Source organism: Cydia amplana, chromosome 2, assembly GCF_948474715.1.
Source record: "Cydia amplana chromosome 2, ilCydAmpl1.1, whole genome shotgun sequence".
NCBI lineage: Eukaryota > Metazoa > Arthropoda > Insecta > Lepidoptera > Tortricidae > Cydia > Cydia amplana.
Window position 1 is genome coordinate 21,596,995 of NC_086070.1, and position 24,109 is coordinate 21,621,103.

General features: G+C 37.1%; 1 protein-coding gene across 2 annotated transcripts in view; it reads left to right on the top strand.

The window, feature by feature from the left end:
• Positions 1 to 23,674, top strand: part of LOC134659967 (uncharacterized) — a 138,340-nt gene extending 114,666 nt beyond the window's left edge. For both annotated transcript variants that reach the window (XM_063515665.1, XM_063515672.1), the window contains 10 exons: positions 1,637 to 1,706; positions 18,143 to 18,196; positions 18,731 to 18,832; positions 19,106 to 19,177; positions 19,371 to 19,470; positions 20,195 to 20,299; positions 20,545 to 20,669; positions 21,253 to 21,414; positions 22,726 to 22,863; positions 23,455 to 23,674. In XM_063515665.1, the coding sequence (XP_063371735.1) occupies positions 1,637 to 1,706; positions 18,143 to 18,196; positions 18,731 to 18,832; positions 19,106 to 19,177; positions 19,371 to 19,470; positions 20,195 to 20,299; positions 20,545 to 20,669; positions 21,253 to 21,414; positions 22,726 to 22,863; positions 23,455 to 23,625 (1,099 nt within the window). In that variant the 3' untranslated portion in view covers positions 23,626 to 23,674. The remainder of the gene's footprint in view (positions 1 to 1,636; positions 1,707 to 18,142; positions 18,197 to 18,730; positions 18,833 to 19,105; positions 19,178 to 19,370; positions 19,471 to 20,194; positions 20,300 to 20,544; positions 20,670 to 21,252; positions 21,415 to 22,725; positions 22,864 to 23,454) is intronic.
• The last annotated feature ends 435 nt before the right edge of the window (positions 23,675 to 24,109 follow it).

Sequence of the window (24,109 nt, forward strand, 5' to 3'; positions counted from 1 at the left end):
CAGGACACACCCGGGATATTTCGACACTCTCAATTGGTCCATAAGGATGCCATGAGTGTTATGCCACATCCCTTACCATAGATCCGTATACACAAGCTCCTCTCAAAGCTTTGTCGCCGGCTCGTTAGCGGAATAAAAGGCTATTTGGAGATACCTTGACGGGTCCGATTAATCGTATTTTTAGAAAACCTTTCTGCCATATCATACAAACTTTTACAAAAGGGTAATAAGGACATTCAAAAGAAATTTTACCTTTAATGTAAAAAAAACAACTTTCTACAGTGAAAAGCTATAAAAAGTTAAGGACAAGAAAAAAAGAATAACTAAATGAAATATTAACACTTACTAAAAATGTAACTAGGCTTAAATAAACTTAACTTCTAAATATTTCTAAACCTTACATATCCGCCGCTCCCATACAATCGAAAATACCTTCTCATTTTAAAACGCCATGCTACGAACGAAACATATATATGTCTAGTACTAAATAGTTTTCGTTGCTACAAATTGTAATACAAAGAACTAAAAATTAAATAATTAATTATTTAATAATACAATTTCTTCTCCATTAATTATAATATTTTATGCAACCGTTGTTTAAGAGAGGTCAAAAAAGGCGAGTGACGTGAGTAACAATTTGAGGCGAAGCCGAAAATTGTTAATAAAGACGTCACGAGTATTTTTTGACTCAGTTAAACAACCTTGCATACAATACTTTTTCTACGACCAAGCACTCACTTTGAAATAAAATTTTAAATTTAACAAATATTTTTAATTCAAAAAATAGCAAAAATGGAGGGTATGGGCGGGAAAAGAATGAATGAATGAAATTAAAAAAAAACATGTCTATGGTTCACTTATTTGTCAGATATGACATTTAAAATAAGGTTGGCAATACTGTATTTCATTCAATATTTATTAAGTGATCATTACACGAAGTATCGTAAAATCGCCAAAAAGATACTGCGTGTATGCACAATTCTTTTTTGGGGCATAGGCTAAAGACCCTTTAAATGACAAATAAAAGTACGGGAGTAGAAACAATAATTAATTATGGTATAAGAAATTGTAATTGTAGACTTTTTACATTCTTAATATTGTACTCGCTCCATTTTCATTGTATAACATTTTTTCTCGAACATTTGCGTGTTTTTTTTCTAAAGTCAGCGTAAGTCAAAAAATCAGGATTCGAATCGATGAAGTCCCTAGAGAAAATCCTCAATATTGCTAACAATTTTTTTGGCACCTGTTTTATGATCAAAAAAAGCCAAAAGATTATTAAAAAAATCCGCTCTCTGAAGCTATACGGCACCTTAATGAGAGCGTAACTTTAATTGTATGGTTGCAGCTAGGTTCCTACCTATGACTCTTCGCGCCACTTGCACCATCCCACTAACCCGGGGTTAACCGCTTAGACCTGGAGTTACCATGGTTACCAGTACAATTTTGACACTGGGTTAGCGGTGTAACCGCTTAATCCTGGGTGGAAAGGATGGAGCAAGTGGCGCTTCTTAGGGTATATTAGGCTGATGATAGCAGATAAGTATATGTGATTCTACAGATAGGTATTTTGTAAGTTTTGATATTATACAGTTCTTAAAGTTATCCCTTGTGTAATTATTATATTTTTCAACAGGCGGAAGTCGGCACTAGAAGACGTCGCCGTAAAGCCGCTGACGCAGTTTCCGGTCGCCCTCGAAGAAGATGTAAGTTTACACTTTAAACTTACACTTTTACAACTTGCTTACTAACAATATACAGTGTGTGTCCTATAATGCGGGCGAAAAATTAAAATGTAGATTCTACTCCTCAAACTAAAATAACTTGTGGTTTGTATTTTAAAACACTTTAAAATTTAATCGAACACGCAATGTATTACGAAATTGATTATGCCTGTGACAAGACTGACGGGCAATGTCAATTAGACGGAATTTAAAGTACATTGAAAATATTATTTAGTTTGTTTGAAAAAGGGACAATTTTAAGACTACATAATTTCAAAAAGTTGTTGAACATAAGTTTTATTGTTTGAGGAGTAGAATCTACGTTTTAATTTTTCGCCCGCGTTATAGGCCACACACTGTATAGCAATTGTGAGAATTCCCTGTGTCTTCAGTGTGAATTCACAAAGTCTTCTGGCGCTCTGTCACCAGATTATTCGGATTACCCTCATCTGGCATAATATTATTTGTCAGAAATACACTTCGCATAACATGTTTCGCAGAAACGGTTAGTCGAATAATAATTTTGCATAAAGGTATACTTTGCGTCACTATTACAAAGCATACATTTTGCAGCATATTATTATTATTATTTTAGCAGAAGATGACTTTCGGCGACTTTTGTTTAGCATAATTTTATGACCATAATAATCCTGCAGCATACTCCTCCTATTACGGCATTTTTTTTTTCTGCCAGCAGTAAAGTGGGTTAGGTTAGGTAAGTACCGCGACCCCAAGGGTTTCCTATTAAGTTAGAACTTAAGAAAGCAGAAGTACCCAGTCTACAAAGGTAAGGCTGGAAACAAATTATCGGACGCGGCTGACGGACGCGGCTGACGCGCGCGACATAAAAGTGTGCACAGTCAGGAACATCCAGCGCGCCAGATTTCTGTCGGATGTCCGAAGGCTCAAGGTTACGTCTACGGCTTACTTCCGATAGTTTGCACAGTTCAGTGTATATTCGATCATTATCTAGATACCTATAAGTCGCGGCTGTGAGCCGCGTCCGTCAGCCGCGTCCGATAATTTGTTTCCAGCCTTAACGTCCGACTGCCGTATTCGAACTTCAAGATATTTACAAGAGATGACACGTACTAGATCCATTCTAGATACGTTATAGTTTAGATTTCAACTAGTTCTCTTTTGCAGCTCAATTCGGGCAACCAATGTCACTTTTACGTTAGATAGTGTTAGATATCTATTAGATGTGAATTGGATCTCTAAGTCATATCTTGTGGAAATCGTTCAAGAGTATCGCAGAATCGCAGAAATGTCAAATTTGACAGGTTAGATCTTAAACATATCGTTATCGTATCGTGGTGGGGTCTAAAAGATATCTAGTAGATGTCTATTACAAAATCCGAATCGGGCCCCGAGTGTTAGTCAGCCAAATTACCTAATTAATTAATTATGTGTAATGCCAGGAATAAAGAAGCAACGGGTGATACCTAATAAAGATATTTAATTTATGTAGGTTTAGGACCTAGGTGTATGAATTAAATATCTTTGACGTACCTCATTAAAATTTAACAAATGCAGCCGCGTTACGAAACCGATTCGCAATCAGTGTTAAATTCGCTCCTAGCAACCAATTACAACTGGTATTTTACAAAAAAAAAAGATAAATTACACTTTATTATTTAAATATGTTTATTAGTGTACGCTGACCTTGTCGCGTCGGCTGTCTCGCTCGCACCCGCAGCGTATCGAATGCCACATAACATAATCCGTATGATTTTCCTTTCGAACATTTACATATAATAATAAACTCTAAGTCAAAGCGGAGATGATTGAAAATCGATGGTTACAAAAAGTTTCAGTGTTTACGTTTTCTTATCATTCCATAAAGACACAAGCGGCAGTTGTGTTCCTATTAATTGTGGACTTTGCTTGGTTGTAATAGAGTTGATAATCAAATGACAGTCTTGTAGGTTATAGTAGTATGAGTGTAAAGTTTTTTTTGTATAATGTTATCTTACATAGCAATGTCATATTGCAAACATACCGTTTGTAGTTTGAGGATGGTTTAGAGGCGATATAAACGCGTTGGTTTTTCACCATCATCGTGTGTTTAAAAATAAACTATTAATTAAATTTAAGGGCGAAAAGTGTTTAAGTGAAGTGAAAGTTTTTAGTGAGTGCAGTTTTTAAAAGTTGTCGAGTGAGAGATTTCGATGTAACGAGTAAATAAATACGTCTATATTATTGTTTACAGTGATATAGTTTGAAATAAAGAGCAATTGCTTAAAGTTGTCCAACTCATCAGGTAAACGGAAGTAGTAGGTACTTAACAAATTTGTATGCAGTAGGTATTTTAGGAAGGGTAAATATTTTTTTACTTACAGAGCAAAAAATCTACCAAGAACGACTTGTGCTTAGATAGAATGATAGGGTATTTATAAATCGGTAGAGCTGGCGTTTTTTATTTATAATACCTTATTCAATAGGATATGTTATAATGGATTTTTATCATACACTTTTGTTGACTAACCTCATTAACCTCTCATCCTCTCTAAATTATTATTTTTAGATTAACAGCGGAAATACCTATCAAGTTGTCGTGATACCGAATTAAGTTTTATTTTTATTTTTATTCGTCGCCTCAAAAAATTCTCAAGCAAAAATATGTATCAAAAACAATACAAAATAATGAGGGTTATTCAAATAAATCGATAACCAGGTATCGTGGGAGTAAAATATTAAGTTTTTGACAAAAATAAACATCGATATCGACAGACAGTGACTTTCTTGTGCACCTACAGACCTACAGCATTCTAACGAGCCCAAACTCAATAAGTTGCGTTTTTAGGGTTCCGTAGCCAACTAGTACCTAGTCGATGCCAACTAGGAACCTATTTAGTTTCTTCATGCCCGTCTGTCTGTCCGTCCGAGATTTGCGTTAGTGCTAGAAACCTACAATTTGGCATGGATAAATCAATCATTCTGACAAATTGGTAAAATAAAAATTAGATAAAATATTTTTTTACCTACACGTAAAGAGATGTTTTTTTTTCGCTTCAACCAAGTATTGTAACCCCAAAAAGAGGGATGAATATTTTTAATTTTATACTCTACTGTTACTGACAAAATTGGTTTACCAGACTATAGTTATGCTAAATTTCAGCGTAATTGGAAACTGTTTACTTCAGGCGAAATTGCAGAGCTAATCCTGATTCAAATTATAATTACAACATAATTAACATGTGAGATAATTACTATTTATAGACTATACACGTGAATATGTTTATTATAAGCACAGTAAAACTAGTTAATCAGAATTATAACTTGTGGAGATCGTCTTAGGAAAATAATAGACCTACATCGTGTCAAATTTTAATTTTTAATATTACAATGCACTTTTGAATCTCAATAAATCACCACGAACTCGCTAAAGAAAACTTTTGTCCCGAAAAGAGCTCGCCTAAAGAACCAAGTTATAACTTTCTGACGTGTAGGTATTCATTTCATATTATTAATTGAATATAGAGATAGTTTTGAGCACGATTTCAAAAACGATGCGTAAAAACAAGCAATAACGGTTGCACTCCGGGAGTGCCGATAGAAGTGAAAACTCACCTCACTATGTTACCGACGCCCGGTAACACGATACATACGTTTAGCGGAGGTATTCTATTTATTTATTATTAATTATTATATCATTCTCAAATAAGATCACACTTTTTCATTGACATGTTTATTTACATACTGCCATGACAATGTCAAATTATTTGAACATAGGTAAAGAGTCTTGAAAAGGAGTCAGCAACATAAATGTCAAATAACATTGAGTTTTTATTTATTGATTTAAATGCCATCTAAATTATGAGTTACGGTCACGTGATCGCCTTACGCTGTCTCGAGTTTATCATTTTTTCCCCACCTCAAAAAGTGCCCAGCGCCGCTAAAGAAGTTTTCACTTCAAAAATTTCAGTGTTGTTTGTTACAGAAACTTTATTACTATTAGCCACTATAGTTGGCCAAACCAAATTGTCAGTAAATAAGAACAAAAAAAACTATACTCATCCTTTTCTTTTGGGTGCTAGTACTAGTGTAAGACAAATATAACATGATTATCTCCGTCTATGTTTGAATTGAGACAGTCCTTTGACAAACTAATTATCTGCAATAAAAATTGGAATAATTAATCACTATGAAATGAACAGAGTTGCTTTTGTTTTATTTCATTCGATTTTAAAACAAAACAAATTCAATTCAATTTTTTCTTGTATGGTGAGCCGCTAAACGCTATACTAGAGGATAGAGTCTGTGCGGAAATAGAAGAGTCGTGGAATATATGGGGCCCGATACATTCCACGACTCTTCTCTATCCGAACAGAGTCTAAGATAATGTTAGCGTGAATTGTACTTTTGAGGGTACTGATAATATTGTTTATGCTGTGCAAGTGTGCACTGCATGTATACGCTTAATACATGTTATATAAAGTAGTCGTGTCACTGATACGTGGTATCAAATGTCAAATGCCGTGGGAAATATCTGACTAATTAGATTACGTTCATTAAATTCACTCTTTTATCGAGTAAACCTGACGTGTTCAATGAATGCTCATTTATAGTTGTTCTTTTTATTATAGGTATAGTAGCAATTTTCAGTTCAAATAATTAAATTAGCACTTATCCTGGAACTTTAAGTAAGTACCTACATATTACTTAATTGTTGTTTTTCATTCCAAACATTAAATTTTCTATGACTTAATGCGTTTCGCTATATTATAAAACTCAATTCAGAAGACAGATGATTAGAAGGTATCAAGTAGACAGGTATGTAAAAACAATACACTCCTTTTTTGGGCAGTTGTGTAAACATAATATAATCTTATATTTTGTAGATACGAGTTACTAGTAGATGACCTTCATACATAAGTAAGAATTATTAAGATGTCCCCAAATTGTTTGTATACTACCGTTAGATCATTATCGCCTTTGGATATATACGACGTGTGATTAATATTATGCAGCTAAAACTCATAGTCGGATATTTTATTTATGCAAATTAAAATCTAAGTTAAGTTTTCAAGAATTCCCCTTTTCCATTCAAGCAAATTTATGTAAATTTATAACTGCGTGAAACTGGTAAATAATTGTTCAAACAGTTCCGACTTGCCAACTGATTATGGCTTTTATCGGTATGTTAATAAGGTTCCAGGGTGCGTAGCTAAATGCCAATCGTTCGCCCCGTGGCTAACGATACGGTATTCTCTCTATAATTCTTCCATATTAGTGCGACAGTGACAGTTGCGTTTCGTTCGCTACGGAACGTAAACGATTGGTATATTGGCTACGCACAGTGTGCGTAACAATGTGCTATTGAACGGAAATATGCTAATTTGAAGTACCTAGTTGAATGAATTGCTATAGCGACTATTCTAACAATAAGTATACCACGATGTGGTGGAATGATCAGAAACGAACGAGATCAGGCGTTGAGGAAATAAATAGTTAGATATAATACTGTTTTAAGGCGTTATTTAGAAATTTTAGAACTAGCTTCTGCTTGCGACTTCGTCTGCGTGGGATGATGATGATGATGAATGATAGAAACTGTCCTATGTCCTACTAGGGCATAAAAACTATCTCCATACTAAATTTCATCTAAATCAGTTAGTTCAGCGGTTTAAACGTAAAGACTTGAAGAGGTAACAGACAGACAAATATACTTTCTCATTTATAATATTAATTATACCTAGTAGGGATTTTGTACTATACATATATAAATTATAAACTAAAATACTAAGACTAACGCCCTGGAACTCTAATGGCCCGCCTACGACATTGCGCAACCGGTGGCGGCGGCGGCGGCAACCATAGGCTGGAGCGAGACAGTCACAGCGATCGGACCTTTTGTTTCCACCTATGGTTGCCACGGCCGCCGCCGCCGGTCGTGCAATGTCGCTGAAAGCTTGGTCCCTTTTTTTTTAGGTACATTTCATTTTACCCTTTTTCTTTGACATGACATTTTAGTTTCTAATCTCTTGCTTTCATAACTCCCTTCTATATAAGGTATTCAACTAATGCAGTCGGCTTTATCAACCGTGTTACACTCTAGGTAAGCAAATATCGTTATCGGCGTTAATACTGTTAACAGCGTTCATACGTGATAACACGGAAGGGTTATTTGAACTTTATAATGATTTACGCTATAGTGGTTGGGCGTTACAAATTTAAAACAACGGCAAGGGAAAATTAGGATAATTTTGATAAATAATAATAGTAATATTATGTTTCAAGTTTCTTTATTTGGCCAAGTAAAGTAACAAAAGAACGTTACATCTAGCAAGTCAAATACAGGTCATTGCTAAAACTAATCATGCAATGTCTTAATACGTAGATAAAATTATATAAATCAAAATGTATCATTTTCATTCATGTATATGTAGAGCAGCGGTCGGCAACCTTTTAGCAGCCAAGGGCCACAAGTAGTTAACGAAGTTGACGCGGGCCACACTTTGTTAATATTTATGACTTTATCACACATTGTCGTTTGTCAATATTACATACAAAATAGCCAGGGAGGCTCGCGGGCCGCAAGTGACAGGTTCACGGGCCGCATGCGGCCCGCGGGCCGCGGGTTGCCGACCGCTGATGTAGAGTAAAGAGCGAATTTTTTCAAATTCAAAATGTTGGTTAAATATTAATTAGTTGTGATACCTTGATAACCAGGGGTCGGACAAAAAGTGCGGATGACGTAAAAATGACGTAATCTTGCACACAGGATGATGTTTGAGTTTGTATTTAAACTTCCGTGTGACATGTAGTAACAAAGTAGTATTAATGAAGTAACAAAATAACCGTAAATAAATCCATGGAATTAATAATACAGGTGGTAGGGTGATGTAGTGAATAAAATAAATTTCACGAAACTTGCCACAATATTCGAGTAAAGATGACATTTTAGAGCGTTTTCTTATACATTAGTAAATATAAATTTTAGCTAAATATAATCGTGAAGATACAATAGCTAAACAATAACGAAGTCAATTTATTGTTCATCTGATTGACAATGTGTCAGTCAAAAACGTACTTACTCATTTCAAGTGGCGATATCGTTTAATAAAGAGGTGATAAGTGATAATTGTTTATGAAAATCAAAAATACTATTTGAAATCATCCTATAAGTGGTTTGACATCATCCGCACTTTTTGTCCGACCCCTGTATGATAACACTACGATGTAATGGTAAAGTGATCTTAGGAAACCTGTGGTAAAATAACGAAACCGCCTTAAGTTTGGGTTCGTTAGAAATGTGATGGACTGATGGATGGGCGTTTTTTTTTGTTGTCCCGTATACTTTTTTTTCAAATTTGGGATTTTTTATGTTATTTCTACTCAGAATCACGAGCTCTTTCTATCCTAATAGGAGAAAAAAAGTGTCCTAAGGTTTTTATTTCCATTACGTCACCATTTTTCATAGACTTTGTATGGCGGTCGCGGAATGGAAAGATCGAAAAATGTATGGAAATTTTGGGACACTTTTTTTCTCCTATTAGGATAGAAAGAGCTCGTGATTCTGAGTAGAAATAACATAAAAAATCCCAAATATGAAAAAAAAAGTGTACGGGACAACAAAAAAAAAACGCCCGGATTACTAAAATGAATGTTTAAGAAGAGTGCAGGCAGCAATTACGAGTAAATAATTGGTATACCTATTGACTAAGATTTATTCATATTTATAGGGAATAATATTAATGGAAATAAAATGACTTTACGAGTTTACGTAAATCCTACGCCGATAAGTCGGCTAAACTTTTTTTTTCTAATAAATACAGGTACCACCAGTTTGGCACTGACAATAAACGCTAGCGTGAACGTAACTTACTTTCTATGGATCTCGCTCGTACTTGCATATTAGTGCGAGCAAGATGTTTAGAAAGTAAATTACGTAGACGTAGCGTATTAAGTCAATGTTGACATTGTCAGTGACTCGTGCTACGTAGTGATCCGAAACAATTTTGAAATATCAGATCACATGTTAGTACTTATAATATTTAAAACTTTCGCGTTTTGAACACATATTAACTCACATTTATAGACGGGTCTAATCCCGTCCCCCCGGTCCGGGGCGTTAGTGTTACGAAACACAGTGTTAGTGTTACGAAATTTCGTAACACAGTGTTAGTGTTACGAAATTTAATTTCCTTTAAGTAGATTGAATTTGTTTCTATTTATTATATTGATACCTTTAGTTTCATCTTTAAACTCGAAAGTCTCATCTCGACAGCATAAGTCTAGCTAATACTCAATCGAAAATAAACTGTCTAAAGTGTGCAAACCTAAAAAGTGAAGTGACAGTGTTACCATGGAGTGATCACTCCACGCAAACCCGAAACGAGCCAAAAAGTAACTGTGCCACGTGACGGGGTTTATATTTACTCTTTCCAAAAACAGATCTACAATTTCACAAAAATTTAAGCCGAAAGTGAAATCGTAAGTTTTTAAATACGAACAAAAACTGTAAGAACCTAAAGTGAAGTGACAGTGTTACCATGGAGTGATCGCTGGAGGCCGCGTCAGGCCGTGTCGGGTGTAAATGGAGTGATGACTGTGATGAGCGAGCCCTGTCGCGTCGACACGGAGCTGTACAAACCCACCGCGTTCCTGCGCACGATATGGCGGCGGACTCTGTCTTTCAAGAAGAAGAAGGTGAGACAACAAATCCTAACCTGCAGCTTGTTTTAGGTACTTCCATTTTTGAAATTTATTTTAGCCAATCAAAACTTTTAGTGAACCACCACTCTCTTTTTATAGCGGGAAATACAGCCTTTCCCTTTCTTTACTGTTTAAATCAAAGCTGCGGACCATATATGGTAGGATCCTATAGATGTGGTATACTCGTATGCGCGCGTCCGTGAGGGACAAAACATACGCAATGCGACACTATGATTGGCCGAATTGATTTGTTGCCCACCATAATCCATATTAGATTTACGGTGGGGAATAAAAGAAATGTGAGACTGTGACAAGGACAAACAATAATAGCGCTTTCGCTGCTACTCCTACTGAAAGATACATAAGACTATCCCGTTCGGTCATTTCCCCCGACCCAGGAAATGCCTGATCCAGTTATACTAGATTCATGGACGGGGTATATTTATGGAGAAGGGGTAACCACTTACATTACTCTTTGGGGGTAACTTTCATTGATATGTGTCAGATAAGTGTCAGTCATAAAGGACCGTTTTTAGGGTTCCGTAGCCAAAAAGCAAACGCAAAAAGGCTAATACCGGAACCCTTATGGATTTGTCATGTCTGTCTGTCTGTCTGTCTATGTGTCTGTCTGTCCGTCCGTATGTCACAGCCACTTTTTTCCGAAACTATAAGAACACTGTTGACACACTTCCCCATACTTAGAACTGAAACTCAAGATTTTTTTTTCATCAAACCCATTCGTGTGGGGTATCTATGGATAGGTCTTCAAAAATGATATTGAGGTTTCTAATATCATTTTTTTCTAAACTGAATAGTTTGCGCGAGAGACACTTCAAAAATGGTAAAATGTGTCCCCCCCCCCCCCGTAACTTCTAAAATAAGAGAATGATAAAACTAAAAAAAATATATGATGTACATTACCATGCAAACTCCCACCGAAAATTGGTTTGAACGAGATCTAGTAAGTAGTTTTTTTTTAATACGTCATAAATCCCCTAAATACGGAACCCTTCATGGGCGAGTCCGACTCGCACTTGGCCGCTTTTTTTTTATTAATTGGGAGCTTCGTCTACATTCCGTCGCTACTTATACTAGTCAAACTGGAGGATAAAAATTTGAAACGAACTAAGATGTCTAGGTCGAACCTCTACTAAAATTCGCCGTACAAATATACTGACGCCTATACTTTAGTATTTGTATAGTTATTTTAAGCGCCGCTACCGAGGCAAGCTGTTTATGAATTTATAATGCGATTAACCTTGTACGTACCTATTTCCGAATCCCTTGTTACGTTCGATATTGACCGTCTTCATTTTATAGTTAATTTACAAACTCAATTGTAGGTACCTAATGTTATTTTATATAAGTACGAGTAATATGTCGATATATTGTAATTTGTAATATGTCGACACAAGAAAACCAAAACAGAAGCGCTAGTGGCCTAGCGGTAGTAACGTGCGACTTGCACCAATGAGTTTTCGTCGGTGCGAATAAAAAAATCGCTAAGTATGTGTTTTTTTTACGATTTTTTGATTTTGGCATATTCTAATTCCTTTTTCAATTTTCCGTCGGCCTATATCAATAATTTTTATATCTATATTAGTTTTGAAAATAACTAACAAAATTTGTACAAAAAAATAGCTATGTGATTATTTTTGCACATAACGAAATTAAATGCCTTGTTTTCCGTCGAGGGTGATGGCAATAATGTTGCACATGGCGATTTATTGACCCTAAAATCCGCTATGTATCATTTCTCGTGCTACGTTACTTTGGCAACAAATCGCTATGTGTAAACTTTACACATGACGATTTTAAGTGAACCGAATTTAAGTCGCTATGTAGCAAAATTCTGGTTAAAATAATTTATATTTTAAAAAATTACGAAAAAAATTGTTTAATTTCTGCATAAGTATCATGTAAAAACCATTGATCTACCAGAAAAAAAATACAGGTGCAACAAATATATTATAAACAGGAAAATAAACAGTTTTTTTGTCTCCTGTAAAGTAGCTAAAAAATACATGGCGATTTTTTTATTCGCACCGACGTTTTTCGAAATTTATGTACCTACGAAATATCATTTGATGTTTACCAGTCGCTTTTCGGTGAAGGAAAACATCGTGAGGAAACCAGACTAATCCCAATAAGGCCTAGTTTACCTTCTGGGTTGGAAGGTCAGATGGCAGGCGCTTTAGTAAAAACTAGTGCCCACGCCAATTCCTGGGATTAGTTGCCAAGCGGACCCCAGGCTCCCAGCATGAGCCGTGGGCAATACCGGGATAATGCAAGGAAGATGATGAAGAAAACCAAACAATTTTCAAGTCCTAAGAGTAATTATTGAGGAGCGATGCATGTTGACAGTGCGCGACGCGTACGCAGTACGCACTCTTAGCTTGCAGCTTGAATATGAAGATCTAGCTAGGCTCTCCGAGAAATGTAACTGACTAACTTGATGTAGTATTAATTCCCATAGCTAGCTTAGCATAGCTTTATTTGACGTTCATAAGCGCATTGTAATATGCCTACCTAAATGAAAAATAAACTATCTTTATCTCTTTATCATATAGATATTTACCGTCAAGAATCAAAACCTACGCCAGAAAAAAAAATAATTATAATTGAACACCCTATGTTGCGGAAGTCATCAATCTGCGAGCTAACACAGAATGGGATGTATCTCGATACAGATGTTCGACGAAGTGATTTCTCAATTACAAACACAAATACGTCTGGCGGCGCGGAACGCGCCTGGTCGACGCCTCAGCCCGCGCTCGGGGCCTATACGAACTTTAAAAATGCACTTCAGGGGCCTTACCATGATGACCTTATTGCGATTCTGTTTAGGACCTAAACTGAAATGCTAAAGGGCGGAGCTATATAAGTCGCATTACTCCGTCCCTCAGCAGGGGGCCGATATTTGAAATTCGACCGCTCGATTTCGTGTATTTTGTTCAGTAATATCTCCACCACTAGGCATATAAATTCCACTAATAGAATTGAAAACGAGTAGTCAATACCACTCGATTCCAAATTTCTATCACTCGCATTTCAAAAAACTTTTTACAAAAAAAATAAAACCGACTTCAATTAGGATGAAATAAAATGTTATCCTTTTTGAAGTCTATTCGTTACCAACTGATATGTTTGAAGTCGGTGCCAAGCCAAATTTTGAAGCATACCATGATACCCTCAGAAAGTACGTTCATTGTCGTCGTGTATGGCAATCCAACGTACGAGTACATCCTTATTGAATCGCACCAAAATCATGGTATGCTTCAAAATTTGGCTTGGCACCGACTTCAAACATATCAGTTGGTAACGAATAGACTTCAAAAAGGATAATATTTTATTACATCCTTTTTGAAGTCGGTTTTATTTTTTTTGTAAAAAGTTTTTATTTTTCCATTTTTAGTTTTAACGCATTGTTAAGAGCGCGACAAAATCATGACAACGCATGACGCATGACGCGGCAAAAATGAAAAAAATCGGACTACTCTGTAAAAAGTTAAAATGCGTGGTCATACGTTACAATCGGTGAGTGAAAAACCAATCATCCCCTATTTTCCTACCCCTAAGGTTGGATTTTTGTTCCAAATTTATATGGGACCAACTTCGGCTCTTCAACTTCCCTTTCCAATAAAAAAATAATTATCAAAATCGAACTACTCTGTAAAAAGTTATGCGTGGTCATACATAATATATATATATATATATATTATGTATTCGACGCGTATATATATATATACGCGTCGTATTGAGAACCTCCTCCGTTTTTTTCGTCGGTTAAAAATTAGCATTTAGCCCTTCGATCAACACGGGCTTCCGACACGTCGGAAGGGATAGGCCCAAGCGATATCTTAACATCCAAATCATTCTGCCATTTTTCGCGGGGGGGGGGGGGGGGGGAACGTGCACACAGTCGCACTTCTCACACACTTACATACAAAATCCAATCTGTAATGACGACACAAATACATAGAAAATGACACCCTACATAGACAAATCTTGCACACCTCGATCTGTTTTTGTGTACGGACGAGTCACAAGTCACAACACGCACACTAACACATTGTCGTCAAGAGATGAGAAGTCGGATTTGTCGCTCGACCGATCCGCAATTTGTACTGGACGAGAAAAATCTATAATTCCAACATTTACATGAAACTAAAATAAAATAATTGTGTTTAAATGTAATTAAACGTATGATATGTAAAAAAATTATTACATGTGAAATGTAACACCATCTTTTTGTAAATTTGATGTAGTCGACCTGTTTTTACAACAAAAAAACCAAGCAAATAGGCATTTTACAGGCATACTAGCTAGAAACCAAGAAGAAGGAAGATTATAATTTATAATGAACTCGTATTGGATTTTTGATTGTATTGTTCCATGAAACCACTATAGGTACTATATTACCATGCAAATGATATCGAGGATTCGCGTGAGATTACATTAATAATGATAAGGATGTTTTAACGGATAACGCCTCTAATGGACTATTGCGATATCGTACCATTCCATTTGGTCTAAAAGTTTTATTAGACCGTACAGCGCTATATAGTACGACTGTCAAACTCGGGCACGGTTTTTTCATAGCTTTTTTACAATCAATATTTATGTTTGAAATAGACAAGTTCAAGCTTACTTGACATAATATACTTATTTACGATACAAGTGCGGAAAAGAGGAAATTTGAAACGAGTGGCGATTAATTAAAACACGACCGAAGGGAGTGTTTTAAATCGACACGAGTTGCGAATTACCTATTCGCACGTGTATCGAACAACGTTTTACAGTACATATGGCACTTTAAAGTTTCGACATCGCACGAAAAGTGCTATTTTACGCACTAGTGCGGAAAAGTAGCCCCATATGTACTGTAATAGTTATTTACGATACAAGTGCGGAAAAGAGGAAATTCGAAACGAGTGGCGATAAATTAAAACACGACCGAAGGGAGTGTTTTAAATCGTCACGAGTTGCGAATTACCTATTCGCACGTGTATCGTACAACGTTTTACAGTACATATGGCCCTTTAAACTTTTGACATCGCACGAAAAGTGATATTTTACGCACTAGTGCGGGAAAATAGGACCATATGTACTGTAAAAAAAATTAATCGAATTTTGTCGCAGGCGCAGGTGCTTTCGTGTGATGCATTTATGCATTATGTCGCTTTTGTCGTTCACTTGTGACAATATTTAACTTGACTATGGCACGTGACAAAGTCGATACCACTTGTTTTTATTAACCCGCGACGCAAAAAGAGGGGCCTTATATGTTTGTTGCCAATGTCTGTCTGTATGTTTGTGGCATCGTAGCTCTCAAACAGATGGACCGATTTCGATGCGGATTTACGTAAAAGAGAGTTTCCTTGAGGTATTTCTTGTGTTCGATTCAGCAGTGTTAAGAGTATCAGCTCTTTTAAAAAGATATGTTAGGCATTTTTTAGGGTTCCGTCCGTCCGTCTGTCACCAGGCTGAAACTCATGAACCGCGATAGCTAGACAGTTGAAATTTTCACAAATGATGTATCTCTGTTGCCGCTATAACAACAAATACTAAAAATAAAATAAATATTTAAGGGGGGCTCCCATACAAGAAACACGATCTTTTTGCTCCATTTTTTGTTGATGGTGCGGAATCTTCTGTACTTAGTCATAGAGAAAAAAATACATAGATTGCTCACTCCATACATCAGTTATAGTACCAAAAAGACTATTAGCATCTCATCGAGTAGCGGAACTATCAGTAATGCTACTTGACAATAGATGTAGCCCCGACCGGAAAGTCTTCTGCTGTTGAGATCAGACTTTTCGGTCGGTGCTACATCTATTGTCAAGTAGCATTACTGATAGTTCCGCTACTCGATGCTAGATGTAGACACTGAAATTAATAGTCTAACTGATGTATGGAGTGAGCACTCTTGTCTTATTATATTTCTCTGTGACTTAGTACTATTATTTTTTCTGTGGTAAAGGAAAGGGATAATGATGACATTGATGACACTAGAAAATTACAAAACGGAATCGCGTTATAGAAAACGTATCGCCATATTTGTAAGTCCAGCGCATACTGTTTGTGTGCTTAAGCCCCACAGACAGACTAACATTTATACAGGTGGTTGTCCAGGTGTGCAAACGGCACGAGTCCGTCTACTAGCCATAAATATATTATGTGTTAAAATTGCTTCCATATAGTAAATAGGATATCATGAAGCAAAAAACAAGGGGTAGGACAGACAAGACCACGTGTATTGGGGTGTTTTATGGTTATACTTACATATATAAGTACTTTTCTTTATATATTGCTACTTGTTTTTATGGTGACCAGATATAAAATATTGCATAACAATTAAAAGACACATTAGGATTGTTTACCTTATTTCTAATGCTAAAAAAAACGAAGTATAACCATAACATTTTTTTTAAGTGTATTAAAAAATTGCTAATCTAAAACGGATGGTAGGTAGTTTGTTTAAAAAAATACGACATATATCATTATCAGCATCCTTTTTCGATGAATATTATCACAGAATATTATAATGAGATGTAGGTACCTATAGGTATGTACCTAATTGAGCGCTTGAGCGCATTAGCACTGTTACTAAGTATATTGTTGTTTTTTGCGTGTGAGTAATTTCCATCAATACGTTAGCGAGTTGTAAATAATAGTAGTTCCCTAAACAGGAGCGTGATTTATGGTAATAAAGACCTTAACACCAAGGGTGAAGGTCTACAATGTTTGTTATTGCTCTTCTAGTTTTGCTGTTACCAAGTTAGCGTTTGTTAGCACAGTGGATCTTGTTAACGTATACGTAAGTATGACGTTTACAAGGGTGTGAATACAGTTATATCATGTAATGAATATCTCATAAATAGTCGTAGAGCAACGGGAATTTCTATTGGTACAGTCAGCAGCAAAAGTTGCTAAGCGGACGAGGTGTTCAAAATTACCTTGACACGTTCTTATTCTCTTAACAATAAAGTCGCGTCAAAATCATTTTGAACACCTCGCCCGCTTAGCAACTTCTGCTGATGGCGGTGGTGAATTTGATTTTTTATTTATTAAAAATATATAATAAATACCTGCTTATAGTTCTTTGTTGTCGAGTCATCAATTTCACCCTAGATTTTTTGGCGTTCTAACAAATAAATAGTTCGATGGTGAAATTTTAATGGGCAACTTTTGATTCTTGCATACTTACCTATTTATTGTAATTAGAGGTTGAAAGTTAGAGGTATGTGAAATGATAACCATCCTGTGGCGAGATATTTTAATTAGTTAGTTATCGATACAGGGTAGAATTATCCGTAAATAGTTTTGACTTGAAAAATGGGAGCAGTATTTATTCAGAGCTACTTAAATTGATGTTTATGTTCGAACTGCGTAGGTTGTGATCAGATTAAATTTAACTTAAATGTCATAGGAGTCAGTACGTCTGTCGAATGACCTTTTGAGTCCTAAATTAGACGGGATTGATATCTTATATAAAAAATAACGATTTGTTAAGTTTGCCTTTAGGAATAGGTATTTTCTATTTCTATATTATGTTTCTGTAGAAAACCATGCGCTATTTTGGATAGAAATAGAATAAAAATGTTTTTATTCGTAAACACATATAATATAGTATGTTATGTACAGAGAAAAGGTGCAACATAAAGATATATCTTTATGTAAATTACCATTAACAAGTCTGCGTGGTAAAAGAACAGAAAAATATTACTATCTACTTTTTTCTTTATTTCCAGTCGGAGGACAAGTATGCTGCTTACAAAGGCGTCCGCGACATCACCATCAAAAAGGTAAGGCCACTTTTATTTAAACTCAACAGAGGGCGCCTCTTCCACTTGCTTTGATCTTCTAATGGTCAGTTCTGACGTCTGATTACATAATGAATATGACGCTTGACTGGTGATGCTACGTAAACTACATATGTGCGCGTCTAGTCAAGCACTGAACTCGTCCATAAGAAGAAAAATAAGTAAATGAAATATCATATACTTACATGTAAGTATATTCGAGCATCGAAAGCTCATAGATGCATAATTTACAGAAAACACTATTGTTAAAAATATCACTTTGGCAACGCAACTGCAAGATTCTCTTTTAAATAAGGCAATTTAATCTAATTTTATCTAATGCCTCATTAATCAATCTATATGCCTGAGACGCTAGGCCTTTAATTTCTTGTAAATGCAGCAGAGCACATCAAGTCAAGGCGTTCACTGTCATCACCAAAATTCGCGATATCAAACACAGAACTGCCCGCTTCCGTAGGCGGTTCTATTTTAACTAGGGCGGTTGAACGTCAATTTGATGATAATGTTATTTTTCAGGGTCCCTCAGGCCTGGGCATTATGATCATCGAGGGCCGGCATACCGAAGCCGGCCGAGGTATCTTCGTCTCCGACTTACAAGAAGGCAGCGCTGCCGAACAGGTGATCGATTGTAATTCATTGTCATAATATTTGGATGAGAGCCTTTAAACTAGTTCTTTTTAAAAACGACCTATCTTTCTTTGATTTGAAACCTCAAACTACCTAACTACCTAACCAGGTTAAAGTACAGGTAGGTAGTTTGAGTGGGAAATATTATAGTGTTGTAGTGAAGGTGCATTTACCTTCACTACAACACTATAATATTTCCCACTCAAACTACCTTAGTGCTTTCTGTCTTAGTTATATTTTAAAACAATGTTTATGTGTTTCCAGGGCGGTCTTCAAATAGGCGACATGATATTGGCTGTGAACAGAGATTCCTTATTGAGTTGCACTTACGATGCAGTAAGTATAATATACAACATAATTACAATTAGGTATAAGTACATAATAGAGATAGTCGGAAAGGTATGGCTTGACAAGATGGAGTACGAGTAATAAATTGATTGCCAAACTGTGGCACATATAGAGATGCTTTTTTATTCTAGATACTCGTTCATTTGTCTGTAAGATTTGTAGAAGTAACGTATTTTTCCAGGCGGCGGCAAAGTTGAAGCACACAGAGGGAGTTGTGGTCCTCACTGTGTGCAGCCCCAACCAGAAGGATGACAAGACTGATGATGCCAGCGGCTCAGCTGGTAAGAATACCACTTTTGATACATTTTTTTTAATACCACATCGGTGGCAAACAAGCATACGGGCCGCCTGATGGTAATCAGTCACCGTAGCCTATGAACGCCTGCAACTCCAGAGGTGTTACATACGCGTTGCCGACGTTTTAAAAACCTGTACACTCCTTTTTTGAAGAACCCCATTCTGTACGCTCGGGAAAACCTTGGAAGGGAGCTCATTCCACAGCCGGAGCGTCCGCGGGAGGAAATTCCTCTTAATCTGTCAGCTCCCACGGCTCATATATGAGCCAGAACGCTTATGGTGACGTCATATCGTGGGATTCGACAGGTTAATCCGCACAGTCTGCGACCATTTAGGTATTTTAGGTTCTAGGGTGTGTGGATGAACACCCTGCCGATGGCGAGCGGTGCGGTGATAGAAAGCGGCCGTTGGCATCATGTCAAACAATTTCTTAATTTTGCTGTCTCGTCCAGACTCTGATCGGATACTATCATAAGAATCATAGTTATTACGAATCAGTTGAAGTGCAATGTCTCTATAGTAAGACCTTGCTTAAAATTATTTTATGTCAAAGTCATGTTTCCAAACAATGTAACCTTAACAAACCAGTTTAAATCTAAGTTTCCAGTTAAAACTTCTAACTTCTTCTTACCCTCCTCTTCTTCTCTTGTTCTTCTTTCTGTTAGTCTAGTCTTATATAACCTGACCTATTGTAAACTCTGTTCACAGCCAACGCGACGTCACGACCAGCTAGCAGGAACCAAACCCCGGACGCTGGCAAGGCAGGCGCTTCCCGTCCTACCACACCGCGGCCAGCACCTTCTCCGGTGAAAGGTACATCAAAATAAAGTTCTAAATTCAAATTCCATTCAAGTTCAATTTGCAAGTTCAAGGACTTCTCTTCAATTTATTTTTATTTTTATTCTAATGCCTCATGATCCTTTACCATGCTGTGCCGTTATTAGGTACACATCTGTTAATGGTTTTATTTTACACACACACACAAAAACAAAAGGTTAGCCTGTGGGTTTGAATGTGGTAAACAGATTCAAACCTTTATTTATTTTCTTTCTTTGCAGCGGAACCTCCCCCCGACCCCGCGACGTGTCACCCCGTTCCGAATCACGACACGGTCATCGAAATTAACTCAGCCAACGACATTCTGGGCGTTATCCTATTAGGTGGCAGTGATACCTTAATCAATGTAAGTTATTTTAGGCTCAATCGTAACGTAAATATAAATACATTTTGTATGTTAATTTGGGGCATTATCTATGATAAGGGACCTTATTGTCGATGGCGCTTACGCCGCACAGCGTCGGGAGGCATTGTATTTATATCGGAGCATCATTAATAATGGCGTAAACGCCATCGACACTAAGGTCCCTTTTCATACACACACACACACACACACACACATTTTTAACCAACTCACTTTTAACCGGTTTTCGAGCTGACATATGGCTATGATGCAGAAAACTAATGATTCAAAACACGTTTCCCCAGGGAGCAGCAGCGGTGACGCACGCACGCGCGCACGCACGCACGCACGCACGCACGCACGCACGCACGCACGCACGCACACACACACACACACACACACACACACACACACACACACACACACACGCGCGCGCGCGGACGCGCACACGCACACACACACACACACACACACACACACACACACACACACACACACATTTTTAACAAAGTCACTTTTAACCGGTTTTCGAGCTGAGATATGGCTATGATGCAGAAAACGAATGATTCAAAACACGTTTCCCCAGGGAGCAGCAGCGGTGATCCTAGACATATATAAGAACGGTGCGATAGCGAAGGACGGGCGGTTGAAGGTCGGAGACCAGATCGTGGAGTGCAACGGCATCCACATCACCAAAGAGATGACCTACGAACGAATCGCCATGAGCATCAAGCAGCGAGCGCCTAAGGTGAACAATTCTACTTTTTAGGGTTCCGTAGCCAAATGGCAAAAAACGGAACCCTTATAGATTCGTCATGTCTGTCTGTCTGTCTGTCCGTCTGTCTGTCCGTCCGTATGTCACAGCCACTTTTCTCCGAAACTATAAGAACTATACTGTTGAAACTTGGTAAGTAGATGTATTCTATGAACCGTATTAAGATTTTCACACAGAAATAGAAAAAAAAAACAATAATTTTTTGGGGTTCCCCATACTTCGAACTGAAACTCAAAAATTTTTTTTTCATCAAACCCATACGTGTGGAGTATCTATGGATAGGTCTTCAAAAATGATATTGAGGTTTCTAATATCATTTTTTTCTAAACTGAATAGTTTGCGCGAGAGACACTTCCAAAGTGGTAAAATGTGTGTGTCCCCCCCCCCCTGTAACTTCTAAAATAAGAGAATGATAAAACTAAAAAAAATGTACGATGTACATTACCATGTAAACTTCCACCGAAAATTGGTTTGAACGAGATCTAGTAAGTAGTTTTTTTTAATACGTCATAAATCGCCTAAATACGGAACCCTTCATGGGCGAGTCCGACTCGTACTTGGCCGCTTTTTTAAACCTAATTTAAATCACATGACGAAGTTAATGTGGTAGAAACAGTGACATCTAGCTTAGAAATAAGTAACTATGTGAAGGTAAGGTCTAATATCTCATCGTACCTTTTCATTCCATGTTTTTTTTATATCAGCACTGCACAATAGCATAGAGAAATATAGTAAGACAAGAGTGCTCACTCCATACATCGGTTCAGACTATTAATTTCAGTGTGTATCTCAACAGCATAAGACTTTCCGGTCGCTGCTACATCTATTGTCAAGTAGCAGTAGTAGTACTGATAGTTCCGCTACTCGATGCTAGATGCTAATAGTCTTTTTGGTACTAAAACTGATGTATGGAGTGAGCACTCTATGTATTTTATTCTCCATGACAATAGTTAGTTCTTCCCTGTTGATGTATTTATTTAGATATTTCCTTGCAAACAAAAACATAAAGAAAGTCAAGTTAGGCGTTTCTTTTTTTTTGACGTTCGTGTCGTGTTAATCTTTCTCCTTTCTAATCTTCTCGGGGCAGAGGTGTAGGGTTGGAGCCGGTGTAGCTTTATTTGACGTTCATAAGCGCATTGCAATTATGCTTATATGAATAAACTATCTTTTAACTTATCTAATTCTATAAATTCATAAAAAGGTTTTTTTCCGAAATCGGAAACCAGCGCAACATTTAGTTTAGTATGAAGTACTTATATTCAAGTTTGGTTTTATATATTCCAGATGAAGCTGACAGTATTCCGTCCAGACCCCATCCCCTACACAGAAGTGGAGGTGGAACTGACGCGCAAAGCAGGCAAGACTCTCGGCCTGACTTGCATCGCGCCGGTAGAGGGCACGGGCGTTTATCTCGGGGATTTGGTAAGCCTTAAAATTAAATAAGAAGAAACGATTATCAACGGATTGTTATATTTGAGAAACTATTTAAGATTGTAAAGGATTACACTTAAAAGGACTCTAAAGGGACCTTTGTTCATTTTAGGAACACATTCAATATAAATTTTTTTTAATTATAAATAAGGCGCCTCAAAATTTTATCTCGCTCAAGTGATGTTCGTTCTCGTTTAGATAATAACTGCTAGTTATTTTGAGGATATGTAAGATAGTCTTGGGCATATCGTGAGTGGAATTAACAGTGTGCAGTATGAACTTTGTTCAGATACTGGCTCTTGGCTTGGCTTTCCACCATCGTTACATTAGAAAAATTATAAGAAACTACGAACGTTTATGTGATTGTGTGTGTAAATGTAATAGGGTCCATAACGTTTTTGCAACACCAACTTTTTCGATTACCTATTTCTCTGTTTACGCTACCCAAAGGTTGTCTGGAAGAGATCGCTCTTTAGCGATAAGACCGCCTTTTCTCTGCCTCTACATTTAATAAATTATTATTTTCCTTTTTACTGAGGTGTACCAATAAAGTGTATTCCATCTATCTAACGTTTGTTGCAGTTACCCGGTTCCCCCGCGGACCTAGACGGCCGTCTCCAGAAAGGGGACTTCCTCGTCTCAGTGGACGGTAAAGACGTGTCCAAAGGCGACTACGTGGCGGCAGCCATGGCCTTGAAGCTCTGCTCCAACAAGACACAGATCAAAGTCAAGAGGTTCAAGATTGTTAGATAATAAGTTGACAGTGGCGCGGTTACCGCCATCTAGTTTGTACTTTGAGGCGTTTAAAACTACAGTTCACATTATAGTTCGTTCGCGTTGAGAATACAGTAAAATCATACGGCGCGATTCGGGAAATTAATTAGAGATTCACTAGATATGAAATAGTAAAGATATGTGACGTTCCACGGCAAAAGGTACCTTATGGCGGCTGGCGCTTACGCTATTATTAACGCCGCTCCAATATTCAGCAGGGGCAATGGTACCTTTTTCCGTAGAACGTCACATATCTTTACTATTTCATATCTAGTGAATCTAACTAAATCATTTCCCGAATCGCGCCGATAATTGTCCGCCGGCCTAGCGTAGCTCGTAACCAATCAAATCGTTCCTAATTTGAAAGTATGCCTTCAACTGGTCACTGTGAACTTGATTTTCTAATCAGAGGGACGACCGCGAAAACCGAAAATCGCAAATTGCGAGGATCTTTCTCTTTTAC